The 25,280-nt window shown below is 37.6% G+C and overlaps 1 protein-coding gene across 1 annotated transcript in view; it reads left to right on the top strand.

The window, feature by feature from the left end:
• Window positions 1-25,280, top strand: part of RNF217 (ring finger protein 217) — a 104,297-nt gene that overhangs the window by 54,837 nt on the left and 24,180 nt on the right. The window contains exon 2 of the mRNA XM_037045831.1: window positions 18,585-18,818. Within this exon, the coding sequence (XP_036901726.1) occupies window positions 18,585-18,818 (234 nt within the window). The remainder of the gene's footprint in view (window positions 1-18,584; window positions 18,819-25,280) is intronic.

Here is a 25,280-nt window from a genome sequence, read left to right as displayed (position 1 = left end):
CTTATCAAAAATAAAATTAAATCAAAAAGATTAAAAGGAAAGCAAGTCTGAATATAGAACATGAGCAAAAATAAAGGAATTAAGTTGTCAAATTGACTGCATAAAGACAAAGGAAAATTAATTCAGGCTACTTTAAACACATGCTTTGGCCATCTTCGCAAGATATGGTTAGAGTACGAAGAGAACTTCGGATGTACCTTGATCTTCACATAGTGGTTTGTTGTCACTGGTTTGTTGGTATAGCAATTAGGAAACTTTTACATATATATTGAAAAATAAGACAAATAAATAAATATGTCTATATCAGTTTTCTCACCCTGGGAAAAAAAGAGACATTAATATGGAGTGATGGAATGTGAGAAAGAACCCTTGAATTAGCATTGGGTTAGCACTGGAAGCATCAGTTTGAAATGATCAGATTTAAAACAAAGGGAAAATATTTTAATATTTAAAAATACATTTAATATGCATTAAATTTATATAACATACAAATATAAAATTATATGTGTGTGTATTTAATAACTGTGATGACTGAAAGGCCTGGAGGCAGTGAATACCCCTATAGAAATAAGAGCATCTGAAGCATGGATTTTGGTTTCAATGCATCATTCTCCATGGGTTCTTTGGAGAGTCAGCTGATTCCAGCTCTAGGAGAGAGAGAGACAGAGGCAGAGAGGGAGAGAAATTGTTTCAAAATTCAAAGCTGGAAAGAAATAAGGGATACAGATTATGCCATGCTTTCTTTTATTTTAAAAATGGACTTTAGCAAATTCTTTGCCAGTACAGAGACTTACTAAAGACTTCGATTTTGCCACAGAAATGGTGCAGAATTGAAGGTAATCAGCATGTTTCCATAAATGTGGGGTAGATCTTATTTAAATGTTTTGAAAATGTGCAGTCAGATAATACTGAGACATTAAAATGAACATCTCTAGATTGCTAATTCAGGTAGACACCCCTTTCTTCCCCTTTGAGAATTGCCTGTTGCTGTCTGTTTAGTGGGGAAATGAATAGTCCTCGGCTAAAATAATATACATTAAAATGATCATACATTGCCAATATTGCATATCAAATTGAAGTCACAGTTTGCCTCAGACCTCTCAACGTTATGAACCTCACAGTAAACCCTGGCGAGACCACACGTGCTGTGCAGGCCCTCCACCTGCCTCGAAGTCCAGTACTGCTCCCTGTCTTTTGCTCTCCACATGGAGCATGACCAGGGGGCTTCCTCTGCCAGACTTCCCACCATCAGCAGGACTTGACAGAGCTGTTTATCGTGATGATAAACAACTACCAGGGTAATTAAAAGGCACCCTCTGGCTTGAGGTCAGACATCTGCCAAGGCTTTGATTATTCTATTTCAACAAACAAATACCAAGTGCTTACTGTATGCAAGGCAGGGTCCTGGTGATTTCCTAGGATACCACGGTAAATAAAGTATGGCATGTACCTGTGAGAAGTGTATAACCCAGGGAACCCGAGGACTTGAGGCAGTTGCATCAATATCAATTATTAAAAGGTAGAGAAGGAGAAGTGATTGAAGAGTCAGACAGAGTACCCGATGAGCGTCTGGTATTCAGAGGTCCCAGTCTTTCATACTGTCATGCAGGTCTTTGTCAGAATGGAGGGTTGGAGCCCAGTTATCCAGATGGTTTGGAACGTTTACAGGACCATGATTCATAGATGTGAAATCTGCTTGTATTTTTTTAATTGCCTTGCTTTCTGATGTTAATTATCGCAACTAGGCTGCCAAGCAAACATCTGTTCGTCATTGGATTCTGGATACAGGCTTGGTGCTTTGGCTCATTTTGCTGGAAGCTATTTTGACTTCACATGGAATATTATATAATCTCCATGAATACTGCATAGTATACAGAGAGCATCAAGCTATTACAGGTCAGCCATGGCTGGAAGATTCACAGAAAAAAGAAAACATCAAATAAATATGCTGATATATATTAAAGCTTACAATTAGTAAAAAAAGTACAGCCATACTTTAAATTAATATTGCCATTTTGCTTATCATATCAAAGACAAGAGGGTTTTGTAGCTTTTTGTATTGTTTTAGTTTGCATGTTTTTTTTAATGATGGCACTCAAATAGAGCAAGGTACGGTAAAGGGTTACTGTCATGGACTGTGAGTAAATATGGCATTTGGAAAGCAGTGTGGCAAGATGTGTCAAGAGTTCAATAATAATTACGTACTTTGACCCAATAATTCCAACTCTGGGAATCTATCCTAAGGAAATAATCTGAAATACAGAAAAAGCCTTATGCATGAAGTTATGCATAACCACATAATTTAATAGCATGAAATTGGAAACAGCCTCCACAGGTTAACTGTGGCTCATCTACTTTCTGAAACATTATACAATATTCAGAAATGATGATACAGATGGTAACATGAAAAATGCTCACGTTAGACTATAGAAAAGCAAGATACCAAATTAAATTTGGAAAGCACATAGAATAAATATAGTATATCCCTGGCTGGTGTGACTTAATGGATTGAGCACCAGCCTGTGAATCCAAAGGTCACTGGCTAAGTTCCCAGTCAGGGCACATGCCTGGGTTGCAGGCCAGGTTTCCAGCTAAGGGCATTTGAGAGGCAACCAATACATATACCTCTCACACATCAATGTTTCCTCCCTCTCTTTCTTCTTCCTTTCCCCGTTCTCTAAAAATAAATAAATAAAATCTGGAAAATAAATAAATATAGTCTATTCTACAAAGAAATATATGAAAATGTTAATATTGGTTATATTTGGATAATAAGACAAAGCCCAATTTTTCTTCTTAGTTGTCCAAATTGCCTTCAAAAACTCACTTACCAGCTGACCTGACACAAGAGACCCCCAGGACTGCCATCAAAGAAAGTTGCTTAACTTTTGAATACCCTGGAGTGAACGGTTCCCTACACTCCAGGCCCCAGTATGCCTCGTACCTGTTCTCCTACTAATTCTAGAAGATGAGGCCCAAACCAAATCTTTTTGATTTAGGGAAGAAAAATGTGTTTCTGTTCTCCCTCAAAAATTACAAAATTATTGAAAAGTTAGATAAAGTTTATATAGTTCCATTACGTACAATAGGGATCCAGTAGAATTTTGGTTAGCCCACACAACAGTTTTGGCAACTGATGCGTTAAAACAAAAGCCAAAATAAAAAGAAAGAAAGGGAAAAGAAGGAATGTCCTTTCATCGGAACAACGTAGGAACACTTTGAAGGGGTGGGGCTGCAAGAGCTGGCTGACCAACAGAGGCCAGAAGTGTTTCTTCCCCTATGTCCCAGCCTTTGTCTTTCACTCTGCAGTTTGGGTGCAACAACTGAGTCTGTGGCCAGCCAGGGGTGTGCCTTGCCCTGAAGAGAGGCTGGGCTTCCGGCCAGTGTGAAGTGTCTGCACTGGTGGTTATGACCGATCGTTTTTATCTTCTTCGAATTACTCATCAAATCCGCTTTGACTCTCACCCCCTTCCCCACGACTAGCACCCCTTAAAATAGTCCACAATAGAACATTAATGATTCTCCCTACAAGATGATATTATATGCTAAGCAAAACAAACAAATAAAATCACCTTTCCCTCCCCTACTACTGATGCTGCACTAGGACTCGTGGCCCATGCTCCCCTTGGTTGCCTGTGTCTCTGCTGCCTGACCCTTGGTTCTCTGTGGCTGGAGACCCATTACCTAATCATTACCAAGAAACCAGCACTAGCTATCTTAACCTCTTTTGGAATTTTAACCAATATTTATAGGAACCTGCTCTGTGCCAGGTGGTGAGGGAGGTATTTGAGCTGCAAGAATAAACAAGGCACAGTTTCTGTGCTCAAAGAGTTTTGGAGATAATAGGAAAAGCAAGCAATCTCTGCTGTGATAGATAAAATGATAGGCAGAAGCAGAGGATGCTGCAGATGATTTCAGATTACCTAATGCAGTTTTGAGGGGTTTAGAAAGTCTTTCAAAAGAATGTGCCAACTAAGCTAAGACCTGCAGAACTTACGAAAACAAATGAGCAAATGAAACAGGTTTGAAGAATGTCCCAGGTAGAAGGAACAGCATATTCCAGCAGCGCGTCTGTAAATGACCCAGGGCATAGCCTGTGATGAAGGGAGTGGCCATAGGGAATCCGGGAAAGTAGTGAAATCATGATTTGGGCCTTTAATTCACATACTGGGGAGTTTTCACTTAATCCTGAGCACAAGGGTATTATTGAGGTATTTTAATTATTGCAGTATCACGATCAGTTTTGTGTTGTGGCAGTGGAGATCAAAAGACATAAATTGTTCTTTGAAGCATGAATAAAGTAGAATTTTATTGATTGACTAGTTGAAAGAGAAATGAGGCAGAATAAAAGTTAGGAGAAACTAGTATTTTGTTCTGTTAATTTCTGTGCCACTCCCTGTGGAAGGGAACATGAATGAGAGTGGGCTCTCAGGGAGAGATGGGGAGGCAGTGAGTTGTGTTTTAGTCTGGGTTTGAAGTGTCTGACTGGAGACGTGGTCTAGGGAATTGCTTTTAATTTTCAGAAGCTCAGTAGAAAGATGTGGGCTGGAGGTCGACTCGGGGAAGCCCTCGGCATGTGTGTGGAGTTGAAACCCTGGAAGTGGAGGGATAACACTCAGAAAGATTACTCAATGAGAGCAATTTGTTGTATTGATAGCTGGAACCTTGGGAACTTGGGAAGCGCTAAGGGATAGACATTAAAAGAATCCACAAATGGGACAGAAGGAAGTTTCAAAAACCAAGAGAATGTGATGTCTTATGGGCCAGGAAAGAAGCAGAGGTCTATGGTGTCAGAGCTGCCGAGGAGGCGTTTAGTAATGAGAATGTCAGTCCTGATTTTGTAAGCAAGTGACCGAAAGTACAGGGGTGACACAGACAGTAGTGGGTTTTTAAAAGTGAACATAGAGAAAAGAACAGTAAATAATATTTCAGTTAGCTTGGCTGAAAATGGAAGGAGAATAAGACATAAGAGGCTAAGGCACAGAGGGTCCTAATGAGTTATTTTGTTTGGTTTTTATGATGGGAGAAACTTGAGCATGTTTATATGCTGAATTATTCAAAGTTCCCAGAGAGATTTGAAAATTCCTGATGAGGCAGGTAGAAAGAAGTAGTCATCTTGGGAAGCCCTGCTTTCTGCTGAGAGGAAGAAAATGCACCCCTATGTGTGTGGGGAACAGAAAGTTGAAGGGGTCCTCATTTGACCACCTTAGATTTTATCTTGACAAATGGAAGGCAAGGGTGTTGGTTGCCTGTGTATCAGTCAGCTGAAAAGGAAGGTTGGAGGTGAGGCGTGGAGGAAGGAGGTGAAAATTAGGAGTGGTTCACGGGTTAAGAAGTGGTGACTCAGACCCAGGGAAGAGCTGCCGCTACATGATGACATCCAGATGGGCACGGAGAACATCTGCTTGTCTGCAGACGGTGCCCGCAGGAAACAGATGAAGGTCAGACTGCTTGTGGTTATCCAAGTGTCATGTTTAGAAGTGCATTTACTGCATTTGACGAAGCATTTAAGAACTCACAGTGGCCAGTAGCCACACAGCCTTATTATTCCAAGCGGGTAGTTTTGCCGAGCGTAGGTCAGCATCTGCAGGAGCACAGTGACGTGTTCCAGCTCTGGCGGTAACTAGGTTCGCATTAAAGCGTCAGCACTTCCTTTCTGTGTGACCTGGGGCAAATTCCTCACTGTCCCGAGTTCGGGATCCTGGTAGGACCTTTATGGTAAAATAAAGGTAAAGGTATATTTTACCTTTATTTTTACCTTAATAAAGGTAAAAATGAAGTGACTGACAGAAAGTGCTTAGAACAGTACCGGATATTAAACATTCAATAATATCAGTGGTTGCTATTCTCATTATTATTCATTTCATCTGACAATACCAGAAGTGTCTGTGAGGGTTACAATTTAAGCCTTTCTGTGCTTTCTGTGGTAGAAAGAATGCCAAGGGCACTGTGCGTTCCAATTTTGAGAGGTTAAAAATTAAAACAAATACTAAAAACCTTTCTCTAAAAAAGACTAGGGAATCAAAGTTAGATGTTTATCAAGTCAGTCTTTTTAGTAGGCAAGTTTTTATATTCAGTCCCTAAACTCTTCGGAAATTGTAGTGGTTCCCTGGTTGATGCTCGATTCCATGGAAACCAAGAGGGTGTGTGATCGACTAACTGCCCAAATCCATCTCCCAGACTGGATAAAAAAAAAATCAAAGCAATTACAAAAGAACAGTGATATACTAATAGTAAAGTTAGCATTATTTTCACATGCAAAGAGTAATAGTGCCTGGGACATGTATCTACTAAATGAATTATTGAGTGACCATGATATCATTTGTACTATTGTTAAGACAATGTGTCCTTTCCTTGTCTATCTTAATCCCCCTTTTTTGGTCTGGCACCCACAGAGGTATTTGATGAAATCTAGGGGTATGTGCCCCCAGCAATACACAGGTAAACAGAACACAGAAAAAGAATTTTAGGACCCCAGGTTATGATTTTCTGATATATAAATACTCTGAGTAGTTCCAAAGGGATTTAATTTATAGAATGCACATTATGGCAAAATTCATTAAAATTCAATATAAAAAAGAGGCAAGAAATAGTCAAAGTCATGAAAGGCAAAGACCTGCATCCAACATTGCTCTATCCAGCAAAGCTTTCATTTAGAATGGAAGGGCAGATAAAGTGCTTCCCAGATAAGGTAAAGTTAAAGGAGTTCATCATCACCAAGCCCTTATTATATGAAATGTTAAAGGGACTTATCTAAGAAAAAGAATATAAAAATATGAACTGTAAAATGACAACAAGCATGTAACTATCAACCACTCAACCTAAAAACAAAAACAAACTAAGCAAACGAGTAGAACAGGAACAGAATCACAGAAATGGAGATTACATGGAGGATTATCAGTGGGGAAGGGAAGGGAGGAGAGTGGGGGGAAAGGTACAGGGAATAAGAAGCATAAATGGTAGGCAGAAAATAGACAGAAGGGTAGTTAAGAATAGTATGAGAAATGGAGAAGCCAAAGAACTTATATGTATGAACCATGAACTTGAACTAAGGTGGAGAAATTCTGGTGGGAGGCTGGTGCAGGGCAGAAGAGAATAAAGGAGAGAAAAATGGGACAACTGTAATAACATAATCAATAAAGTATATTAAAGAGATAAGAGCATATAATAAAACAAAAAATTAATGCAAAATAGTGTTCATAAATACGCAGTATTTAGTACATAGTATGTGAAGTATATATAGTATTTATATATAGTACTTACATATGGTGTATATATAAATACTATATAAAACATTTATATTGTTATTATTCTCCCTTTGCATGTATACCTATATCTGGCATATGAGTTTTTTTAAAAACAACTTGACTTTTAGTTTTACTTAATGAATATTTGTTCTGTTAAAATATTGTGATGTGTTCTATTTCTTTATAGTTCCCAATCCTCTTGTGTGGTCTCTTTCTTACTTTCTTCCTATATACTTTATCTTAACTAGTTTTCTTAAGTGAATATTTCAACTAAAAACTGTACATTTGAACTATTTCAATGTTAACACATGAGCAATATGTACCTTGTTGGCCAGTAGAAAAGTCTAGAAATTTTTTTCATCATTGTTTTAGTATCACTTTAAAAACCTCAGTTGAGGCAGAGTAGGATTGTTTTAAATGTAGTTGTAGTAAATCAAGACATTTAACACTGAGTGTTCCAATCCTTTTTCAGTCCAGTCACAGAACTTCTCAGTAAAAGTGTATCGTATATTCCTTGACCACCCAAGCCTTTTTTGGACACTACTCTATCCAATTCATATTTTTAAAACACATTGCTGTATTCCCAGAATAAGATTTCTCTCTACTTTGGAAATATAAAATTCAAATGTCAAAAGAGAAGACAATTTGAAGAATATGTTTTTCTCTTTTTATAATCAAGTGTACTTGAACTTTGTTCCTGCGAGATAGATATAAGGGAAAATTTGGTCACTCTGCACTAAACAGTATTTTATATCAATAAATACTGAATAAAAGCCAGGAAGGAGGGAATTATATTTTTCTTTATTGAATCTACAAACTCCAGGTAATGAACAAACTGTTCCTAGAACTGGGTAGATGGTACACAAAGATACTTTGTTTTGGCATGAAAGACTCTGTTGAAATTGCTCTTTTTACGTTAAAGAACTGTTGTTAACTTGGTTGACGTTTGGGAAAGCTTTGAAGCTTGCCAATCCTGAAAGACCAAAACCTGTAGGGGAAGAAAAAAAACAATTTAAATGGCTGTAAGTGAAAATACAGAACATGTGTTTTTTAAAAGTGTCAAACTTGGATTACCTTCAAGTTGACAAGTAGTATTGTAAGGAGTGATATTTTTTTGTTCCATTTGTTAAACAATTTTCCAGAACAAAGGTTTGGGATTTAAAAAAGCGCTGTTGGACGTCAGCTCCCCGAAGGGGACCCTGCTGTTCTGACGGCAGCAGCGTGTGGGATGGGATCCCCCACAGCGCTGAGTTCCCTCGGGAAGTGACCGCCTCCTCCACCGAACACTGCAGTGTTAGGGCAAAGCCCAGAATTCATTAGGGCGATGATATACAGGATAGACAGAGATTACCAAGTGTATTCAGAACCTTTGTGTTCGTGTTTCAGCTTTGATACGTACAAACCTATGCTGGAGTTCTCAAGTATCCTGTCTTACTTTCAAGACCAAGCCTAAGTCTTAGTCATAGGTTTTGCTAATAGTTCTGTATCTGTCATCTACTGCAGTACAGAAAACACTTAGGCAAAATTTTAAAAATTACTGAATGATCAAAATTTTAATACAAATATTAGAACTTTAAATAGAAAAAAATTATTTTACAACCTGAAAAATTATTTTTAGTAATTTCTTCAAACCTCTCAAGTCATGTTTTTTCATATATGTGTAATACTTGTACAGACTTATATAAATACAATGATTATTATGTTTTCTTATCTAACATTATCAGATGTGTCTTTTATATGGTTTTTTTATATTAAGAAATAACACATGGCCAAATTAATTCATTATGATTCTTTTCATCCTTTGCTGTTTAACTAAAATACCTCCTTTTCCAGCCTACATCAGTTCTTCGTGCTTCTCTGCTGGAACTGTAGTTGTTTATGCTCGTGTCTGTCTCCACTGATAAACTGAAAATTACTTGTGGGTAGCAATTCGTTCATCTCTAAATTGCCCCCAGTAGCTAGCCGAGGGACTTGCCCAGAATAAATACTTGGGTACTGAATTGAAGGTATTCTATAGAATCATTCACAGCAAAGTGATTTAAAAAGAAGCTGAGAAGAAAAGAGCAGAGTTGAAGGAAGGAAATTCCAATGAAAAGAAGGGAGAAGTGAAAGTATTAATTTCTGATGAAGTAGAGAGAGGATTTAAGTGTAAAAACACCAAATCGCGTGAAGACTATTTATGAAGCTATGTCATAAGCCTGTTTGTACCAGTAACATGGCACTTAAATGTATAAACCAAGAATACATAAAGTAGAAGCACGAAGATACTTTGAAAAAATATCAGTAAGCAATTTCAATACTCCTGTTTTAGGAGCAGTTAAATAATTAATGAGCTCATAGAAAAATTGACTTAAAGCATCAAAGCTGTGATTTCATAGACATTTATATGGATGTTTACATTCCATATAAATGTTTATGAAATGTTTATGAAATGTTTCTTGATCAGAGTAGAAAATTTTAACATACATGAGGCATTTTTAAAATATTATTTAACGGGCTGGAAATAAAACCTTCATATTTTTAAAGTTAAGATTTTACTCTCTAGTTTATTCAGAATCAAGTAAAATTGAATATAAATGTTTTAAAAAGTCATCAAGAAATTTTAACTGCAGAGAAATTAAGAAACACTAAAAGAAGAAGTGAATCCCTGGCTTGTGTGGCTCAGTGGACTGAGTACCAGCCTGCAAACCAAAGCGTTGTTGGTTTGATTCCCAGTCTAGGGTACATGCCTGGATTGCAGGCATGTAACGCAGTGGGGGCATGTGAGAGGCAACCACACATCAATGTTTCTCTCCCTCTCTTTCTCCCTTCATTTCTATCTGTAAATAAATAGAATATTTATTATTTAATATTTAATATTTTTAAAATATTTTTAAAAATAGAAGTGGAAAAAACATTTTATGCCAGAATTATACAACACAAGAAAAATGTATTCATAAAAAGTAAAAGCAGAAAAAAAGGAACTAAGGAGTCATCTTAATAAACTACAGACAGAATAACAATATGAAACAAAAGCAAGAAAAGAAAAATATTGAACATAAAAAAATTTAAAGGAAAACAAACATATAGACAAGGCCTGAAACTAGTTTTTTAAAGAAATAAAATAAAGATTAATTCTTTTAGGGTCCTTGAGTTGAGGATCAGAGAAAGTACAAGCAGACAAGATGAGGAAAAGGATAAAACTGCAGAGGAAAAGAGGGCGAACATAAGAGAATATTTCATCGCAAGAGGTGAAAACCCAGAGAATAGATGCTTTCCTAGAAGAAGGCATACCTTAATGTCCTCTGTTGTCATTGGCGCATTCAAGTTTTCCACTTCTTGAATTAATTGAGTAACTTATAAGAATTTCCCTTTCTTTCAGTTTTTAGTGTGGTCGAGGATAACCCTGTTTTTCCCAGTGGCCACATCATACCTTCGTGATGGCCTTGGTTTGGGTGTCGCACTTCGTTACAAATCAACAACGCCAGGAAGAAGGAAAGACTTCCATGATGTGAGGAATAACTTAAAATGTAGGGATGCTTTCCTGGGAGAAAAAGCTGGAGGGACATGGTAGCTGTCACTGTATTTTAAGACCCTGTACCAGGAAGAGTAGGTAAACACATATTCTGTGAGACCCGAGAGAGGAGGGGGGGTACGAGAAGGTTAAATGGTAATGGAAAAAATGCAATAAAAATTTATACAATATTTTGTCTACTAGGAATAAATTTTGGGAACTAACTATATGACTCTTCTTGGCCAACATGTCTACTTTGCAATAATTTTTCATGAATCTGTTACCTTAAATGTGCCTACCCTTGAGTCAAAGGCACTAACTAGTCTGCCTACTCAAAAATCTCAAAATCACCAGAATTTGTAAAATTTTTGCTTTCTTATCTCACTTTTCACAGTTGTTTAGAAAATCTATTACAATCTGTGGACGGGCACAATGGTTTTCATAGTGATGCCAGCAATGGTTTTTGCTTTTCTTTGCTTTTGGCACTTTTTAGGATATTGAAGCATATTTTGGAGGTCAAGGGAAAGTGACTCAGTATAACTTATTGGAAAAAACATCCTCTCCACTGCTCTGCTGTGTAAATTGCTCTAGTTCCCATATGTAAGTGGTTCTGTTCTGTGCTCCTTTCTGCTCTGTGGTCTTGTCGTGTGACCTTATCTGTCCTTGGATCACTGTCACACTGTTGTAGCTACTATAGCTTGATGCTTCATCTTCTATCTGGTAGAACGAGTCTGAGTACTTCCTTTTTCTAGATCAAGAGCATCTTGACTGTCCATATGTGTTTTAGAATCAGCTTCTAATTTTGAGCCCACCATCCCCTCAAAAAAATGAAAAAGAAGGAGGAGGAGGGGAAGATGGAGGGGGAGAAGTAGGAGAAGAAAAAGAAGAAAAAAAAGCCAGGACAGATTTTATTGAAATGGCCTTGAATCTGTAGATCAGTAAGGATTGAATTTACATTTTTACTATATTGAATCTTTCAATTCAAGAATCTGATATATCCCTTCATTTATTTGCTTCATTTTCTGAAAAATATTTAGAGTATTTCCCTGTAGAGGTATTATACAACTATTGTTAGATTTATTCATACCTGATGTTGTTAGTATTGGTACAATGATATTATTTCTTTTATCAATATTCATGTATTTATTTCAATTATTCCATATTTTAAATTATACTTATTGAGGTGGCATTGCTTAATAAGATTATATAGCTTTCAAGTGTACATTTTTATATCATTTTCAAATTGCTTGTTACTAGCATATAGAAACATATTTGATTTTTGTGTACTAACCTGTTCAGCAAATTCGCTAAGTTCACTTATTAATTCTGATAGTGTATCTATAGATTATTTTGGATTTTCTGTATATACTATTATGCAATCTGCAAGAAATGGGGGTTTTATATCTTCATTTCCAGTTGTTTCATTTTGCTTCTTTTCTTGCATTGACTATGAGCTCTAGTCAATGTTAAATAATGAAAGCAGTGCCTGTTTGCCCCATTTCTAATCTCAAGAAGAAAATTCTCACTATTTTCATCAATGAATGTGATGTTTACTGTAGGTTGTCTTGTAGATATCTATCAGATTAAAGAAGTTTATATTTCTTCCTACTTGCATAGATTTTAGCATGAATGAATGTCAAATTTATTAAATACTTTTTCTGTTGAGATAACCTGTAATTTTTACCTGTATTTTATTATTGTGTGAGTTATATCAATATATTGTTTAATGTTAAACCAACTTCATATTTTCGGAATAAACCTTTTATTGTGATGTGTTATCTTTTGCATGTAATGTTCAATTTGGTTTGCTAATATTTTGTGCAGAATTTTTGCATCTGTGTTTATGAGGAGATAGGTCAGTACTTTTCCTTTCTGACAATATCCTTATCAGGTCGTGGCATCACAATTATGCTGGCCTCAGAAAACAATCTGAGCAGTGATTTCCCCCTTTGCCCTATCGTCTAAGAGAGTAGTTATGTATTATTGGTGTTCATCCTTAAATTCTCGGTAGAATTTATCCACAGTGTACCTGGGGCCAAGGTTTTCTATGTGGGGATGACTTTTTCCTCGGCTGCTTTTAAGATACTTTCTTTTCATTTGGTACTTAACACTTTAACCTTGTTTACCTATGTGTCATTTTCTTTATATTTATCTTGTCTAGAATTGAGAGAACTTCTGGGATATTTGGTTTGATGTTTTCATTAGTATTTTCAATAATTAAAGGCATCTAGCACAGTGTTGTGTAATAGCTGTTGAGTAAACAAAAAATCATATTTATCAATAAAGCAACCACCTCCTGTACTCACAGATGATAAATTTATGGGAAAATCCATGATCCTGAAAATGAATCTGTCTCTATCGTGTTCTACAAAGTCATCCATGCACAGAAAGTGCTTAGAACAGTGCTTGCCATGTAGGGGTACCTTATACATCTTATTATTACTGTTCCTGATTTCATTGTGGTGTGCTCTTCTCTACCACCACATTAACACATTCCATTTTAAAGGAAGTCTGAAATCCCCTGGTATTAAGTGAACAAAAGGCCAAGGCACCTTGTAAACTATCATGACCAACATCTAAAACCAAGACAAAAATCATAAACAACACATTCGATACATTGAGCTTCAAAGTTCAAGGTTTATACTTCCTCTGTTCTTTTATCTGGATGATTTAATTAATTGACCTGGAGCTTTCTTTCACCTGTGTCACTAAATTAATTTGAGTTATCCCAGGGGGCGAATTAGCCATCCAGTTTGAACATTAAGTGGAGAAGAGTGTCTCTTACTAACACCCTTGGAGATTGTTTTAGATTTAAATAATTTTAACAATTTTATCTTACAAGAATGGCATATTTTTTGTTCAGAACCATCAGAGAGTGTATTTTCCAGTGGCATCAATGGTAGTGTTAGCATTGAACACAACAGAAATTTAAAATACCTTGGTTTTAAATATATTAAGTACATAAGATCCTACAAATGGAATAGAGATGACACATTATTTAAACTGTTAAGTTGATATTGAAGAATTTTGGTCTTTTGGGGAGATATTTGATATCATGTTATTGATATCATGGTTTTTATAGACCCATACTGCAATATTTATGAATGAAATTATATGACTTCTGGTCTTTGCTTCAAAGTAATATGGGAAGGGCCATATGGGTCAGGGTGCGGGTAAAAACAGGATTGGCCAGAAGCTGATTGTTGTTGAAGCTGGAGAATGAATACTTAAGGCTTTATAATACCAATCCGCCAACTTTTACATATGTTTATGATTATGCCTAATAAAAATTCAAAACATTGGGTAAACTATTAAATGAATTAGTACCATCAAATTCCAAGTTGCCAGAAGAGACTGTCAACACAAATTTAATTGCTATATCCTCAGATTCTATGAAAGCAAGGTCTATGACTTCAACTACTTTACATCATTTAAGTATAATATTGTAGGAGCTCAAATGTTTTTTGAATGAATTACTGATCTTTATTCTTGTTACTATAATACGTTGCAGTGAATCATTTCCAGCAAATATCACATACCCACATAAAGTATATTTTATTAAAAACTTCTCAGGAAGTAGCGCTCTCCAGTCATCAGGATATTTCAAGCAAAAACCTGGAATCGTCCTTGATTTCTTCCTCTCCTTCATCCGCCATATCTGATCCATCACCAAAACCCATTGGGTTTTACCCCCATGATGAACCTCATCTGCTACCTCTGGCTCCCTACTTCAGGCTCTGTCATCCATTGCCTGGACATCTACTGCCACGGCCCGATGCCATTGCTGGGAAGTACACATGCAGTCCTCCTCTTCTCCCAATTTTCACTTTTGTTCTTCTACAGTCCATTCTCCAGGAAGAGTCAGAATGAGGCTTTTAATATAAATCAAAGTATGTCATTCATCATAAAATCACTCAATGAATCACATTGAACTTAGAACACCACCAAGGCCTGTGTCTCCTGGGTCAGGTAGAATGTGTTTCAGTAACTCAGTTCTGTTCTCTGAACAGAGGCGCATCGGGCACACTGGGCACATTCTGCCCTGAGGCCCTTGTCCTTGTTTCCTTTGACTACAGTCTCTCTCCACACTTTTCAGCATTTCAGGCCTTTTGGTTCTCAGTTCAAGTTGTTACCCCTCAAAGATACCTTCCTTCACAACAGCTAATTACAATCTGCTTGGTTTATTCACTTGTTTATTATGCATTTCCTCCAATAGGAGCTCTGTCTGTTTCCTCATCTGTCCATAGTCCATTACTCTGCCTCGTCCATAAAAAACACATTTTATTGAAATCTAAGACATGATCAATTGTAGTTTGCAGTATTGTATTATGAGGCACCAAGAAAATTAAAACACTGCAGCAAATTAAACTATGGCACAATGCTAGAGATTATTTATTATAAGATAATCTTGACTTTTGAGATATTAAAATGTTGGAAAAGGCATGCTTGAACTGATGAAGTATGTATCTTTTTAATAAATAAATGAATGTACTTTGCTTAATCATGATGACTCTTTGCCAGTGATCTTTTCGGGAAATTATTCTGAAAAAGATAGACGTGTAGAGGCCAAGAGATGTAGACCACAGGTGGCATTTTATTGTGAAAAGGGAGTATTGCTAGTATGGAGAAGTGTGAGTAATTCAAAGGATTGTATGAGTAATTGTCTCAAACTGCCAGTGACAGCTTATCAGCAGTGATTAAAATTTCATACTTGCCCTGTGGGCCAGGAAACTTGAATTCTCAACAGACATGTCAAAAGACTCACAAACTTGTCCTGGAAGCAATGCTGACCCTGTGCAATAAAAATAAGGAAGACAAAACAGATGGAGACAAACACGGATTGGGACAGTGAGCAGTGGGAAAATGAGGGAATATGATCACGGTGCTTCTGTTTAATAAAATATGAGATCCTTTGGCTCAGTGTAGTGGGGGAGGGATTTTGGAGCTTTCAGAAAGAAGGAACGGAACAAAATGCAGGCAAAATGCAGAAAATGTGAAGGCATAAGGAAATGGTGTGTTGTGTGGAAAAGGAGTAGATTTGCAGCAGGTTTGAGAAATACGGAAGGAGAAGACGAGGTACTTGGTTGGGTGTTGGATGGTAGGCACCCTAAGGAAGTGTAGTAATGAACACCCCTGCTGGAGGGGTGACAAGGGGACCCCTGCCTTTAAGCTGCCTTGCATTGTTCTGGTCCCTAAAGGATGTTCCATTTCTATAAGACCTGACCGCTCCTGGGTGGCTGTGAAATGACTGCTTCTGTTGTTCTCATTGACACAGTTAGAATAAACAAATTTACAGGTGAGGGAGGCCAGCTTAGAACATTGGACTGGGACTAAAAAATTCCAGCTGTTACCCCCTATAGTATTGCTTCTCAGTAAATAAGGGTCACTTGAGATGACCCAAGTGAGCCCATTCTGTGTGGAATGGGATCATCTTTCCTACGATAAAACTGAAGTTTTCTATTTTTACAGGAAAAGCATCCAGACCAGTAAGGTGGCTTCATGCTCTGCCTTTGTGCTCTGAGACCAGTTCATATGTACAGTCTTGTCTTGCTAAATTCTTACTTTGTACTTCACTCTTTGCTGCTTATGATTCAGTCCCTCCAAGGCTGCCATCTTTAAGTTGTTTGCCTATTCCGGAGGACAGTATGTGTTTGACCCAATGAGCATGTGGGAAAGATGTGGTTATCGCTGCTGTGTTGTACGGTGTTCCCTTTCCTTCCAGGCCTTTACCCAAGTGGTTATCTTCTGTCTGTTTAAAACACCTTTAATCTTATTTGACTAAGTCCTACTAATCTTAAGATCTCTCTTGAAACCTCACTTCTTCCAAGAAGCCTCTTCTGAACTTCTCAAGTGTGAGTTACCAAGCCTCCCCCATATCCTGTCAGGCACACTCACCACTTTGTATCACAGTTGCCTCTTTACCAAATAGACACTTGCAATGCTCAGTCCGTGACGCAGTACCTGGCTCAGAAATGGGCTTGATAAGTGTCAATGGAATGTTAAAAGAGGAAACATTTTGTTAATCTTAACATGTCTTGTACATCTCATTAAGCCAGTTTCTTACAATACCACATATAGTTTCTGTCCATTTAAAAATTTTTGGAGGACCTCTATTTTGAGCTACAAATGAACACAACTTACAGGAAACTTAATAACATTGTTATAACTCTGTAATAAGTTTAATAAAATCTGATTGTAATAACTATAGGCAGACTCATCCAAAAAAGTAGAAAAAAATCATTTGGGGCAAATACTTGAAAAACCTCTCTGGACCAGGTTTTGTACAATAGTAGCATAAAATTGTGCAGTAATTTACACTTTCAACAGATAGGTATTATTCAGATTTACCAAAAGACAGTTTCATTTTATTTTCAGTCCGACTTGTGTCCTTTACTGCTATTAAATATATTGTTCCCATGCATCCTGCAGCCTATAGCTTCTTAACCTCCTTTCCTCGTGTCTCTGCCAGATAAACAGCGAAGTTAAAGGACAAATTACAGTGAGTTTAGAGTTGCTCTTGTTTTTGGTGGTGATGTTTTTCTTTCCCCTGACCATGTACTTTTCCCCAGCCCTCCCCCAGTCTTCACAGCAGGCATTGTTCATCAAGGTCAATGTTGTTTCCCCTCTCACAATGTCAGGGTCACCTAGCTGAGAAAGAAATGGTTTAGCACTGTTTGACATTTGGCCTGTCACTGACCAAATGGCCTGTCTCTTTTGCTCGTCACAATGAGCAAAAGAGATTATGATGTCATGAATAGAAAGAGCTCTTGTTCACCACTTACACAGAACATTCTAGGTACTCCTTATTTCAAACTAGTCTATTTTCTTTGTTGTTTAAATGTTAGTTGTGTCCACCCTGTGTGGTTTGATCTTATATTGTAATCTTGAATGGTAGTCATATCTGAATCCCACATGCAATTCGCATGTAGTGCCCCAGCATATCTTCCTCCTCTCCTGATCAAACTCTGTTGTCATTTGAAGAAATTCATTGTGTAAATTACTGAAGTAGTAGCCAGATCTCATTAGGATTATTTTTTGCACGGTTGTGATTGGTTTAGTTTTCTTACTTGTTCCTGTGATTCTGATAGAAACTGTTATTTTATGTTCTTTACATGGAAGTGTCATGGAAAATAAAGTTATTTTGGCAATAATTTTTAAATTATTAAATATATATNTCTCCTGATCAAACTCTGTTGTCATTTGAAGAAATTCATTGTGTAAATTACTGAAGTAGTAGCCAGATCTCATTAGGATTATTTTTTGCACGGTTGTGATTGGTTTAGTTTTCTTACTTGTTCCTGTGATTCTGATAGAAACTGTTATTTTATGTTCTTTACATGGAAGTGTCATGGAAAATAAAGTTATTTTGGCAATAATTTTTAATATATATATATATATATATATATATATATATATATATATATATATATTTCCCTCTTGATTTTGTCCTTTTAAAATAGTTAAATGTGCCTGTGGTTCAGTGTGAGGTATTCTGTAGTAAAGTTGAAAAATCTGAAACACCTTGTCATCCCAGCTGTTCATTTAATGGCGCATCGGCCCAATGCTGTCTCGCCGTGGGGTTTCCAGAGAATGGGATGACAATTTGCTTCTTTGGTGAGCCTGTGGTTTGGGTCATTGAAGTTCACAAATACTGTAATGATATGGAATTGGTACTGTTCAACCTCTGTACCAAAGTGATTACCATTTACTAGGTTAGGAATCATACAAAATAACAGGGAATTCTTTACTGCAATGATTACATTAAAAATACTCTAGGAACAAAAAGAAGAGAGACATAATAACCAGTGTCTTTCACTTTCTCTCCCATCTGCTCTTTCACTCAGGTCCAACTTGGCCAAGTAGAAATCAAATGCCCTATCACAGAATGCTTTGAATTCCTGGAGGAAGCAACGGTTGTCTATAACCTAACACACGAAGACTCCATCAAATACAAATACTTCTTGGAACTTGGCCGTATTGATTCCAGCACCAAGCCATGTCCTCAATGCAAGCACTTTACAACCTTCAAGAAAAAAGGACATATCCCCACCCCTTCCAGATCAGAAAGCAAATACAAAGTAAGCATGTTCGCCAGAATTGTGGGTTAGATGTCACATGATGGGAGCAGCCAAATTAGGCCAACTTGTGGTGGGCATTAACTGGGCTTCCTTCCTTTACCGGAGTCTAAGGTGAGTATATATTGGCTCTGATTCTGAAAACATATGTTGTGGGGAGGCTGATGATAAGAGAGAACTCTGTAGGATTTCATTAAGGTTTTTCTTTGACTTTAACCATGCCTCACATTCATCTAGGCTAATTAAAAGGCTAATCTTTAAAGTAATTGCCCTTACTATTACTAAATGTTAAATAAAGATTGAGATTCTTTTTAAATTTAGTATAAGTTTTACTTGTTCAGTAGTAGACCCAATGTGAATCCCCTTTGGTTCTGTCTGTATGTAATAAGTGAACACTTATTACACTTATAACACTTATAAACTGCTATTTATTCATTTATTCAGCAAATACAAAACATCAGCATATGTTAGGTATTGTACTAGGTTAGATGGGGTTACAGAGGCAAATGTGACATGGTTCTTGCTCCAAAAAGTGTCTAATCATCATGATAGACACAGGCTCTAAAATGACAGTTCATTATGATTAGTCAAAAAAGCAAAATCAGACAAACCAAACATGAAACTCATTATACTTGTGCTTTGAAAACACTGATAGAGAAGTGGGGTTAGGACGTCAGGAGAAGCTTCAGAGAGAAGATGCATTCCCCAGGCAGGTAAACAGGTAAGGAGTGGAGAGCATTTCCAAGCAAGAGATGAGTCCTTGCTGAGGCCTGGAGACTGAGGCAGGCATGTGGGAAAGAAACGCTTGGTGGAACTTGCTGATAGAAAGTAGGGGACAGGCAGCCAGTCGGGTATTTAAGAGCAGATCCTGCAGTCTTTTACGCTGTGTTTAGAAGTAAGTTTGAATGGAATTCTGGAGGCAATTCAGAAAGATCCTGGCAGCAGTCATAGAGGCTGTCACCGGAGGGCACACTGAAGGCAGGCAAACCTAGCCACTGTGGGAGCATGTCAGCAGTTCACAGCCTTGACTGCACGTTGGAATCACCTGGAGAGCCTTTAGACACACTAGGGCCCCAGGCCCACCCCAGAATAATTGTCTAGCACATTTTCGAGCCTCACTAGGTGACTGTAACATGCAGCACAATTGGGAACGTTTGCAGTAAGTGCAGTGGAAAAATGATGAGGCCCGTGGCAGTTCTCATCGTTGTCTTTGCAGCAGAATGGCAGGATGAAGTGGTTTCAAAGGCGGTTTGAAGTCATCTCCTTTGAAGGGAAGTTCTCAGCAATGTTCCGCGGCTTGGAAGCAGCGGCTGCTACATTATTCGTTCTGTAGCTTTGAGGGGATTAAGGTTTAGCAAGTCATTTCCTCTACCATCTATCATTTGGGTTGTAGGTAAGAAGAGAAGCAGGGAGCAGCTGCATCAAGATCTGAAATCTGATAAACTCTGTGTTTTGTTTTGTTTTGTTTTGTTTTGTTTACTGTTGATGAGCAGAGGAGAGAAGTTGCTTTGGGGAGGGAAGAATTCAGTACAAAATTTATTGATTATGAAGCAGTTAAAATCCAGAGGAATGAGTGAGGAGTGGAAATCTCAATATGAAGTTTAAACATGAAGCAATTTTCAAGGAAAATAAAGCTGCCACAGAATTGGAGGATGATTGTGGTTGTGAATCTTCTTTTATAGAAGATATATAACAGAATAGGTAAATAATCCCTGTGTTGTATATCATACAGAATTTCTGGGGCTAATTCAAACAATTTCTGAAGCAGTGAGTTGACTATTTAGTGTAACATTCACATAACATTTTTCATCATTAAACTCCAAGTGCTCATGTGAACGTGACCTACCTGATTTACATGTCTGTGCTGGTCTAGATGTTACGAGAAGGGACACGGCTACTCCAAAAAAGGACTGCAACATTCATGATTACAGCAGCGCCCTAAGCTAGGAGTAAGAGCTTTGTTCTTTGTGGTGAACCAATGACTGTTTTTTAGACTTTCTGTATTTTTAATCCCATTTCCCCCAAACAGAGCCCACTTCCAAATTGATATAGTTTATCCAACTTTAAGAGAAATGAATTCAAGTACTCGAATGCACAATTGGGAAAAAAATAAGGTTGCACTAATGTGTAATATGTCTGAGCAATTTAAAATCTCTTTATAATGTTGTTTACAGCCTAAAGAAGGTTTTGTATTCATTGATAAAGCCTTTGTAATGTATATTTTGATATTGTGCTTTTGACTTATTTAATTATCTTGATCCAAAATATGCGTTGGGCATTCATTTTGGCTTCTGCCATGAATTCAGATGCATTTAGCATAGAAGACTAAAGTTGCTTGGCTCTGGATAGTGTGGTTTAGTGGATTGAGTGCCAGCCTGAGAACCAAAAGGTGGCTGTTTCGATTCCCAGTCAGGGCACATGCCTGGCTTGTGAGCCAGGTCCCTAGNTCATTGATAAAGCCTTTGTAATGTATATTTTGATATTGTGCTTTTGACTTATTTAATTATCTTGATCCAAAATATGCGTTGGGCATTCATTTTGGCTTCTGCCATGAATTCAGATGCATTTAGCATAGAAGACTAAAGTTGCTTGGCTCTGGATAGTGTGGTTTAGTGGATTGAGTGCCGGCCTGAGAACCAAAGGGTGGCTGGTTCGATTCCCAGTCAGGGCACATGCCTGGCTTGTGAGCCAAGTCCCTAGTCTGGGGCACGCAAGAGGCAACCACATACTGATGTTTCCTCCCCCCCCCCTCCCCCCTCCCCTTTCTTTAAAGCTAAATAAATAAAATCTAAAAAAATAAAATTGCTTGAAAATATCACAACTATTTTAGAGCAAGAAACACCTTTGATTGTATCTCACATGAAATTTGTGACCTAAAATACCATATTTGGGGTTTCATTTGAACAGTTTTTTTTAAATACCACTTGTTAAATTTTTTGTGCTGAGCAGATAGAAAAGGTGTAAACTGACTATATTAACAAACAATAACAAGAACTCTCGGGTGCCAGTTCATGCTGTGAGGCTTTTAGTCAACATCTCTCTTCTGGCAAAAGTTTGAATAAGTGGAGCTTTTCATTATGTTCTGAACTCTGTCAAACTCATACTGTATCACATATAACAAGTACATTCCTGAACTGAGAGATTTCCATTGAGACAACCTTGGCTTTGATCAAATCCAGTTGTTTTCATTCATAATATTTTTCTGCTTGTCCTGTCAATTCTTATCATGAGACCAAAAAGGTTTACCATTCCATTTCTGCAAGGTTAATTTCATTTCCCAATTAGAAATCTAATTTCTAACCTAAACAGTTCCTATAATTTATTAACTCCAACTCCAACTGCATATCAGTAGAGGGAAGAAGTTAGTGGTAGGGAAATAAAAAAGTTGGGGTTGCAGCTTTAATGACACTCAGGTGATTCCATGGGGATGGACACATCAGCAGCACCTGCAGTTTTTCTTCATAGCAGTTATCAGGATTTTGTGGTGTATTCATATGGTTATTTGCTTAAAGTCTCTCTTCCCCACTGGTCTCTAGAGGCCAGATCCAAGCTTGCTTACTACTGATAACCTGCATCACACACTCTATCAGGTAGCCTGTGCTCTCAAAATACGTTTGTTGAAGGAACTATTAAATGAGCAGATGCATAAATAACAATGTGTATTGTAATAAATGTGGATGGAAAATACTGAGAGCATAGAAACACTAAAGATAGGAGAGATTGGGAAGGCTTCATTAAAAAATAAACATGTAAAATCAAACCTTGAACATTTGAATTTGTCAAGCCGGAAAAGGTAGGCAGACCACTAGTTTTGAACAAGATTGAAACTCAGCCTGCCACATATTAGCTCTGTAACCTTTAGTACAGTTTCTACCTCATTTAGTGGTACATGCCAGGAGTGTGTAATAAGGATCAAATGAGGTCACACTTATAAAGTTCTTAGCACCATCTCTGACACATCCTAAGTGCTCTTGACACATGCTAGAAGTTATTGTGCTTGTCCTCATTTTTGGCAATGGCAAAAGAATGAGCAACCCTAAGTTATCGGGAAGGGGATAGAGGAATTAAAAAGAATAGAGGTGGAATAAAAGATTGGGTGGCTGGGGGTAAAGAAAAGATGAAATTGTGTCTTGGGGAAGAAGAGTGGGTTTGAGAGGTGGAAACTAATTCAGTTTAAAATGTGTTAATAATTTTAAGTTTGAAGACCCTTTGGGGCACCAAAGAGATTTCCAGGAAAGCAGTAATATTTGGGGGAGGGAGGGGAGGGAGAATGATGATCATTGAATTTCCAGAAATGAAGAGAGTATCTTTGGGGAAATAGGGAATATTATAGTTTTTCAAGGGAGAGAGAAGAGGATTAAAAATGATTAAATAGAATTATTTTACTGAAGTATGGACAGTTCTAGGTTTCCTTCTTATTGGCAGGTTTAAACCGAGAAATGATCCCCCTCTTCGTGTGGATTTGAAGTGTGTTGAAGGGCATACATGAGTCAACATAGGAAACACATTAGCAGTGATTCTCTTTATGGTTTCCTCAAGGCAAAACAAATAATAATCCCCACTATTCTTCCCACAGACATTAAGCAAAACCTCGGTAACTCACAAAATGTTGTCTCAACTCATTGTAACGTACAAGAAAAAAGCCAATGTCCTGGGAAATTTGCTGTGTTCTTACTTTATATGTTTAGCACTCTTGTCTCTCTCTTCTAAGTATAAACCTTCTGACTTGCAATTACATTTTACAAAACTGCACAAATACATTCCTTCCTCAAGTGGTAAAAATAACTTTTCTAAGGTCTGTAAGAATATAATCAAATCAATGGGTTTGCTATTCTTAATTGATATACTTTAAATAATGCTGAAGTGAAAGGCTGGAATTCAGGTAATAACTGATTTGACCCTCTTCCTGTGTCTGTTACTGACCCTTTGCTGACTTCTCCTCCTGTAGTCTAGAAAGTGCCTCTTTGGAGTGGGTCTCCAGACTCCTTACCATCTCGATCTCTGTTTACATTCGGCCGAAGGTTGGCATTGGCAGAAGCTAGAAGGATAAGGAAAGAACAGTAGAGGCACTACGTCCTCACTCTCTTCCTGGGTCAGTGTGAAGCACTGGCAGTATCTCCACATGACCCTAGCTGTATCCTCCCCCGTGCTTCTTATTCCCAAGGGGCTCTAGAAACTTCTTTACTCCCTTTGCTTTTTGGGAGTAACGGCAATGGCTGCCCACTTTTTCTGCTTCTGGGGGCCTATCAATTTTTTGTTTGTTCAAATCCCAGTTGTACCTCTTCAGTTGTACTTCTGATAAATAATTTGCATGCATGCATAAATTAAATAGATGAATGGATGAATGAATGAACAGGACTTAAGCTTCCTTCTCACGAAGGTGTTTGAGATTTTTTCAGTATATAAAAATGTTTGAAGCTTTCCCATGTAAGTATAGGCAGTGTGCCACTCTGCTCTTCATTTTTTCCGATACCATCACTTGTAGTTGATAGTGTTTGCAAATTGAGAATTAGAATATGCATCAGTCTTGTGAGATCAGTTTAGTTTATGATCCACACTGTTTTCTTGGCATTAGTGCATCATGGAGGTCAGGAGCTGATAGAAAAATAAATGTTTCTTAAATGTTGCTAGCATAAATTTGTGAGGGAGTGAAAGGTAAAGTCATCTAGCCCAGTTTAAAGAAGCCAAGTTAAACAAATGAAGTGTTATTTATGTTACCTTTGAAAAATATATATTACACAGCTATGAGGCAGTGCTACCAAACTTTATCAGGATGCATTTCTTTCTGTAGTTGCTAATGACATGCTTTGTTAAAGTTGTTCTTTGTTGCTTTCTTGATATACAAATTAGCCAGAATATTTTATAAAGTCTTTACTTGTGCTTGAATTTCTAATAGCAAAAGCCAAATATTGGGATTCATTTGCTATTTTAGCCTACCTCTAACAAGAAACAACTACAGTAATTGTAATAATCACGACTCACAACTACCCTAAATTGACCTGTAGTGGGCCTGGAAACTGTTTGGGTGTTTTTTCTTCACCGTATCACATCATTCCCTTGGATCTTCAGCACAAGAGACAAGTGAAGAAACATCTCTCTCTGATGGCCTGCTCAGTAGGAGGTAGAAAATTAAGCCAGGTCTGGGGCTCACTATAAAGTAGCCTAGAAGAGGTTAGGTCTGTGCACTTTCTACCAGCTACACTTCGTATTCTTACTCAGCCACATTTACCCTCTTAGGTCTGTGAGGGAACCTAACACTGCAGTCGTTGCTGTGTTCATGAACCCTCTCTACCAAATGCCTCCTGGGTAGCCCAGGCACAATTGAACACTTTTGTCCCTGTTCGGTCTCCAACCCTTGAAAGTTTCAGTTTCATTTTCTAGCTTAGTTTCACAGTGATGCTGTGAAAAATCAAGGGAAGGGTCATTTGGCCAAATTTGGATGGTGATCGGGGAGCGGTTCTTAAT

The sequence above is a fragment of the Sturnira hondurensis genome, unplaced genomic scaffold, assembly GCF_014824575.4.
Source record: "Sturnira hondurensis isolate 20B ecotype Veracruz unplaced genomic scaffold, ASM1482457v3 Scaffold0004474, whole genome shotgun sequence".
Taxonomy (NCBI): Eukaryota; Metazoa; Chordata; class Mammalia; order Chiroptera; family Phyllostomidae; genus Sturnira; species Sturnira hondurensis.
The sequence above is the reverse complement of the archived record's forward strand: the minus strand, read 5'-3'. Positions and strand labels throughout refer to the sequence as shown.